We start from the raw sequence: 7,529 nt of genomic DNA on the forward strand, positions 1-7,529 counted from the left end.
TTATGCTCTCACCATCCTGCTGGAGCGAGCCGGGAAGTGAGTTTCAGAGTCAGGGTTGCCATGTTAGCACTTTAAACATTGTGCACTGTCATCAAAATTGCGTTGATTAAAATATGCTGTTGCCAAATATTCACTCGAACAGAGTTTTACACATTAACCTTTTTATTACACTTTCAGGCACAGCAGGGAGCTGTCTTCGTAAATTTAGCACTATGCCATTCTTGTTCTGCAACATCAATAATGTATGCAACTTTGCATCAAGGAATGACTATTCCTACTGGCTGTCTACTCCTGAACCCATGCCAATGAGTATGGCACCTATCACTGGTGACAATATCAGGCCATTCATCAGTAGGTGAGTATTGCTCTTGCTGCATTGGTTATGAATATGCAGAAGACCTATTAAAAATAGAGCTGGTCAAAAAATTTTCATCAAACTTTTTTCATATCACTCAGACTATCCTGATTTTATTTTTGATTAAATGATTGAAATTTTTCCATATTGATTTGAATTAAAATGAAAATATTTTGAGTCTCCACACTTTTTCCCCTGGAAAAAGTGAAGAAATCCCAAGCCAAAAAATGGTTATTTAGATTCATATGAAACAAAAATATTTATTTTGAATAAATTCACTGAACAAATATAACAGGAAATTTTGAATTAAACAGAAATTTTGATTTTTATTCAAAATTCCAAGGGGAAAAATAATTTCTGTTTTTATACTCAGCTCTAATTAGAAGCACTTTGTGGCTTAATATCTTTTGAAAATATATCAATGTCTGTTTTAACTATCATGCAATATGCTGCATTGTTTTGGACATTGCTTTGGTGCTTGAATACAACTAGGGTTAGTTTAAAGCAAACAGTATTGCAAAGGAACCCGGTGTAGTACTGTAAAGCAATCATTTACTATTTGTAGAACTGACTCCTCAGCTGGTGTAAACTGATGTAATTGCATTGAGCTCATTTGAACTGCACCAGTTTATATCAGCTGTGGATTTGGTCCCTTTTTTTTTTTTAATTTACTAGCATAAACTGTGCCCTGATGTAACATGCACAAGGCTTAAGGCAGAAGAGATCACATGAACTTAGTGGGCTGCACCATTCTGATTTAATTAGGATCTGACAAAGGAGCTCCAAAATCTTACTAAATTGATAATCATGACACGCAGGGGTCAGGCAGGGCCTTTATAGGCCATCCTGATCCTAGAGCAGGGGTCGGCAACTGGCACGTGAGCTGATTTTCAGTGGCACTCATGCTGCCCGGGTCCTGGCCATTTAATTTTAAATGAAGCTTCTTAAACATTTTATTACTTTACATACAACAATAGTTTAGTTATACATTATAGACTTATAGAAAGAGACCTTCTAAAAACATTACAATGTATTACTGGCACGCGAAACCTTAAATTAGAGTGAATAAATGAAGACTCAGCACACCACTTCTGAAAGGTTGCCGACCCCTGTCCTAGAGTGTGAGGTTATGCCTATGCAGCAGCTGGGAGGATGCTTCCCAGCTTGGATGGACAGACACATGCTAGCTCTGCTCAAGCTAGCATGCTAAAAATAGTAGTGTGGCTACAATGTCATGGGCAGCAGCTCGGGCTAGCTGTCCAACTACCCAGGAGGTTAGGTGGGATTTAACTCAGGCAACTAGTTCAACCAACCACTTATGCTACTGCATCCATACAGCAGTTTTGAGCAGTTTTAGCTCAAACAGCGCTAGCATCCGCATTGGAAAGTATCCTCCCAGCTGCTGTGTAGACACCCTAACAACTCCTGTGCTCTCTCCCTACCATGGAGATGAGTGGGAGTGGAAATTGCTCTGGTGGGCTTTCCGAGGGTTGGAGCATGACACATTTGTCTATGTATATTAGCTATCCAGACAATTCTAAGGTAACATCCCCCATTGTAGGGATCCAGTGTATCAGAGTACTTAATATGGCGGTTTGTTTCTCATATAACATGAACAAGCTAAGGGCCAATTTTTAAAAAGGATTCATAAGAATGAAATATCACTCCTTCTGCATGGCAACACAACTTTGTGTGTTCCCAGACTTGGAGTTTTATGTGTAAATTGTGTAGTTGGACCCACCTTATGCAAATATTACTTCTGTACTTAATTCCCAGTTTTTTGACACCCAAAATGCCTCAAAATTTGATTGTACAGATTTTGGCCAAGATTAAAAAAAAAGGAGTAGAGATTTGGGTTGTCTGCCTTTTTTTGTGCCCTACTGGAGATGCCTAAAAAGGATCTAATTTTTAGAAAATGGTGAGTGCCCACCCTCTGAAAACTAAGCCCCATTAACTTGTTCATGTAAGGTACCCAAAATCCCTTGAGTCACTCTTGAAAATCTTGAACAAAGAGACCGCTGTTGAAATTTGCCCTTAAACTGCCCACTAGCCTATGCATATAGAACAGCTTTCCCTTGAACCCTGGATTCTAAAAGAATCTACTGTGCCAAGAGTTGCCATGGAAAGGTGGTGTAGAGTGAAATTATTTTAATATGTTCTTTTGTATCTGTGCATGCCACTGTAATCTCAAAGCAGAAGGCTATCTTCATAGTCTGACAGTTTCTTTTATTATTTGAGACTATTCAACCACCATCATCCTGCATCGAAAAATTGAAAAGATGTAGAAGTGTCACTTACCTGCCCTGGTTCAAGAGACTTCCTTTGTCCCAAAGTCATTCATTGATGCACCAGAAATCTCTTGAAGCAAAGCTAGTACCAGGCGCCTTTTACATTCTATTTTTTCCTCTTTCATTGCTGTGCTTCTTAAAATAACCATGTAGTTTTTGTGCTGGAGTTCTAAGCAGTGTGTGAATCCTTTTATGTCAAATGTAGATGCCTTCACTCTGAATTTCTTTGCTTTTGTGGATTTAACAGAACCCAGCTTACTCCTGCTTGTTATACTTAATTTCTCTGTTGCTCTGATAATGCAATCCAAAGCTGTTCATCTTAGGTGTCTGGTTTGAACCAAAAGGGCCAGTGCTAATTAAAAGTGGCTATTTTTAGGGCTATGCTGCAAGGAAGGAATTCGTGGTCCCAGTCAAATTCGTAATTAGCAGGAGCCCGTATGATTATCATTTGCATCATAACTGGCATTTATTAGTACTTTGTTTGGCAGTCTTAGCAAAGAGAGAGAGACACCCACCGAGGAGTTAGTGAGCCTGAGCCTCCTGCTTATTTTGGGAGCCAGCAGGTCAGAAGTAGAATCTACATACCTGAACTAAAAACATCTTTGTTTGTAAACCTCTCCGAATGTTGGTTTCTTAAGCCCAGTGTTCCAGTTGGTTGGCTAAGTTGTCCTTTATTCAGCGATAAGGACCCCAGACATAAACAAAAGTCATCTTTAAAGGGAATGCATATGGAACCCTCCTCTGTACATGTTTCACTGGCCTTCCCAAGAAGTCTTCACTTCCTCAAAGAAGTGCTGGTGTTCTCTCCAGAAGTCATATAAGTCTATAGCTAAAGCAATGTGTTGCTCCTATTTACTCCTGGTCTCACCAGACCTTCTTCTAGTTCTTGAGCCATTTTCCCTTCAGTGTTAATAACATTGCACATATGCTGGCTGTTGACATTTAAAATTTAAAAGAGAAAAAAGGGTAAATGTATTGAACTATTCAGTTTATAATAATAAGGCCCTTCCTTTCCTTTATCCAGTGAAGACTAGTAGGATTAGTGACTCCAATGCTTAACTGGTTGGTCTTGTAAATTCTGAACTTGCTGTGCAAATAACTCCCGAAAAGAGGAAATAAATGTTACTATTCCAAGTACATTGAGTTCCTTGCTGTCATGTTCTTTATAGATGCTCTGTGTGTGAGGCTCCTGCCATGGTAATTGCAGTTCACAGCCAAACAGTTCAAATACCATTGTGCCCAGAAGGCTGGATGTCGCTTTGGATTGGTTACTCCTTTGTAATGGTAAGTGCACCAGGATGTCACCTGGATCAGAAAAATAATTTATGCTGGTGTTTGATGTATTCCTGCCTTTAGAAAGGTACTGTCTGTCTGTGCCATTGCAGGGAAACAAGGGTCAGAGGACAAGGTCTCTGCTCTTTTGGTGACTTTAGAAACGTGTTGGCTATTTAGTTAATGTGAGAGAATAATTTAGTAACAATTCACTCTCTAGTTTCTAGCAAAGTAATTCCTCTCACAAAACACACTGTCATTCCCTTGTTTACAGCTTCAGCACAAATGCCAAGGACTAAATGAACATAGAAATTAACAGACCTTCCTATTGTCCCTCCAGTTCAGGGTTGCAGCACCTTCACAGAGCAATATAGAGCCACTGCCTCTGCTCTTCCTGATCTCTCCATGAATAGGACCTTTGCCTAACTGAATTTTTGATCTTTTGAGCAGTCTCTGGTGTGCTTCAGTACCAAACTTTATCTGACACAGTCTCTGGTAACGCAAGGCAATTCAGTTCTGTGGGCCCTATCACCAGTGGATTCCAAGATACTCTCCCTGATTGCCTTCACCACCATGCTCCTCCCAGGGCCCAAGATACCCTGTCCCTGGGACCCATTCCTCCCATTTTTCCCCGACTCCCATTGCTCCCAACTGGCCACCCATTATCCCAAAGCAGGAGGGAAGAGCAGCAGCAGGTTCTCCACCACATTACTGAAAAGAGGGGAGGAAATGCATATGGCAAAGTATTTGTTTAAAAGAGTTACAACCTACTGTCACTAAGGGCTTGTCTACATTACCTGCTGGATCGACGGGTAGCGATCAATCCAGCAGAGGTCGCTTTATCGCGTCTAGTCTAGACACGATAAATCGACTACCAAGCGCTCTCCCGTGGACTCCGGTACTCCATCAGGGCAAGAGGCGCAGGCGGAGTTGATGGGAGAGTGTCAGATGTTGATTTACCGCAGTGAAGATACCGCGGTAAGTAGATCTAAGTATGTTGATTTCAGCTCCGTTATTCACGTAGCTGAAGTTGTGTAACTTAGATCGATCCCTGCCCCCCTCCAGTGTAGACCAGGCCTAAAGAGTTAGATATTTCTAATCTGGTTGATTTACTTGCATTTTCCCAGCATACCAGCGCTGGTGCTGAGGGTTCCGGACAAGCTCTGGCATCTCCAGGTTCCTGTCTAGAGGAGTTCCGCAGTGCTCCCTTCATAGAATGCCATGGTCGTGGAACTTGTAACTATTATGCAAATGCTTACAGCTTTTGGCTTGCCACTATAGAGAGAAATGAGATGTTCAAGTAAGTTATCATTGATTTTTCTTTCTAAAATCCATATTCACGACTCACTATACATCTGTAAAAGCAACAGTGTGAAACTTACTATAAAGTAACACTAGAATTGTTCTAGATTAAGCTTAAAAGATGAACAGCTATTGGTAGTCTATTTGGATTAAGATATACCAAATGAAATCTATTTACAGTATTCCTTTTAGGATGACCTAAGAGTGTTTGTACCTCCACCACATCTGTGTTTCACTTGTGTGATTTCAGTCGTAATTGGGATACACTGACATCTTGATAGAAATTATCCCAGAGCATAATCTCATCCCTAGTGGATATTAGCTCATAACAGAAGCACTGCAAACTAGCACAGCTGTTGACATCTCCTCGGAAAGGGTATGTGTGCATTGCAAATAAAAACCTGTGGCTTGCCTGTGCCAGCTGACTTGGACTCGCAGGGCTTGGGCTAATAGGGTATTTAACGGTGGTGTAGACGTTCAGGCTCGGGCTGGAGCCCAGGCTCTAGGATACTGTGAGATGAGAGGGTCCCAGAGTTTGGGCTGCAGCCCAAGCCCAAACATCTACACCATAGTTAAACAGACTCTTAGCCTGAGCCCTGTGAGCCCGAGTCAGCTGGCATGGGCCAGCCATGGGTGTCTAATTGCAGGGTATACATACTCAGAGAGGCGGAGAACTGAATGAGCTTGAACAATTATTTATCATTCACCCATGAGCTTCACCCTGTGCACATGGGCCTATGCACAACTTCTGTACTATTTAGGCTCTAAATTGAGGAATTAAGTGATGCAAAGCCTTGTGCTAGCCGCTACCCAAGAATAAATATCGCTCTTTAGTACAAGGAAGGCTACTCAGAGAAAAAGAGAGAAGAATGAGCATCATAGTTACTTTATTCCTTATGTCCCTCACAAGGAGAGAACTGTAAAGCTTTGCATCCCTTTCTCTTTATGAACACCACAGAAACAGTCCTGGTTTGTACATCATACATCCTTGGGTAGGGGACCAATCCTGCAACCTTACCTCATGTGAATTTGAATTGCAGGCTTGAGGTCCGGATTATTAAAGGCACATAGTCAATAAAAAAAATCACACTTCTGTCTGAAAATATTTTACCCACTTTTGTTTTTAATAATTTCTTATAACTAAAGAGTTTAGAGCGACAGATCTTTTTCAGTTTGTTTTGTTCATTTTGACAACACTTCGTATATAGTCATTCCCCCCTGCCAAGTTAACAATAAACTTGCAAACTTATATTTTTGTATTAGCAGTTATTGATGGTTGTCCATTTTTTTCATAGGAAACCTACTCCTTCAACTCTGAAAGCAGGGGACTTGCGCTCAAACGTTAGCCGTTGTCAAGTCTGTATGAGAAGAACATAATGACATTTGAATTTCAACTAATGTCACAATATGGTGCTATTTGTTTAACTGCAATGAAGCTTAGATGTATATCATATGTACCTCATTGTTGTCCAATATGAAAACAGTAAAGTGCCTTATAGGAACTTGCATAACTAACACACACTGCTTTACTGGCTCTGTACTTGCTGAAGAAGAAAAGAGACAACAAAGATAAGCTTCAAATACCAAATGGCACTTTTGGTAAAAGAAATGTTTATGTAAATGCAATGCACTGACAGTATAAAAAAGCCAGAGTTCATGCAGAAAAATTCAAAGGTGCTAGGAAGTATGTTGTTGTGCCTTACTTTTGACTCCCCTTTCTTGTACTATATATTTAGATTCATTTCTCCTACCCAGATACGTATGCTATTACCATTGTCTAGCTATCTCAAAATTCCAGACTCTTAGGTATGTACTTATTGTTCCTGTACAAAGTAATACTAATATAAAGAAGAGTTTTGTGATTACAGATTATGTATCCATATTTTCAAAACATAGGGTGCCATCTAGCTTGCTTTTCTATTTGTAGTGCTTACTTCCACCCTAGTCCTATTGGTTTCAGTGGGACTATGCTCCAAAGGAAGGGTTTGCCAAACTAGTTTCACAAATGGGCAATTAAGTGTTTCTGCTATGTTTGGTACTATGCAGCTTCTTCATGCAGTGGAACAAATTTTCCTGTGGAATAAAGAATGGTCCAATTGTGGTTAGGAAATATATATATATATATATATATTAGTAATTTATATAGGTATCAACAATTAGGCAAATCAAGCTTTGAGTTTGCTACAATTTCAAAAAGAAGCTTACATAATTTTTCCTCTTTTTCAATACAGTGTCATAAATTAGATGTTAAATGCCAAAATACTTAATGTGAAAAATCTGTTTTCTTTCGCTCATTTCAATACCTAACTGTA

At 39.9% G+C, this 7,529-nt stretch overlaps 1 protein-coding gene across 1 annotated transcript in view; it reads left to right on the top strand.

Moving 5' to 3' along the window:
• Positions 1-7,327, top strand: part of COL4A1 (collagen type IV alpha 1 chain) — a 218,906-nt gene extending 211,579 nt beyond the window's left edge. The window contains exons 48-51 of the mRNA XM_034774844.1: positions 178-355; positions 3,813-3,927; positions 5,043-5,215; positions 6,513-7,327. Coding sequence (XP_034630735.1) covers positions 178-355; positions 3,813-3,927; positions 5,043-5,215; positions 6,513-6,594 — 548 coding nt within the window. The 3' untranslated portion in view covers positions 6,595-7,327. The remainder of the gene's footprint in view (positions 1-177; positions 356-3,812; positions 3,928-5,042; positions 5,216-6,512) is intronic.
• The last annotated feature ends 202 nt before the right edge of the window (positions 7,328-7,529 follow it).

The sequence above is a fragment of the Trachemys scripta genome, chromosome 1 (assembly GCF_013100865.1).
Source record: "Trachemys scripta elegans isolate TJP31775 chromosome 1, CAS_Tse_1.0, whole genome shotgun sequence".
NCBI classification, from domain to species: Eukaryota; Metazoa; Chordata; order Testudines; family Emydidae; genus Trachemys; species Trachemys scripta.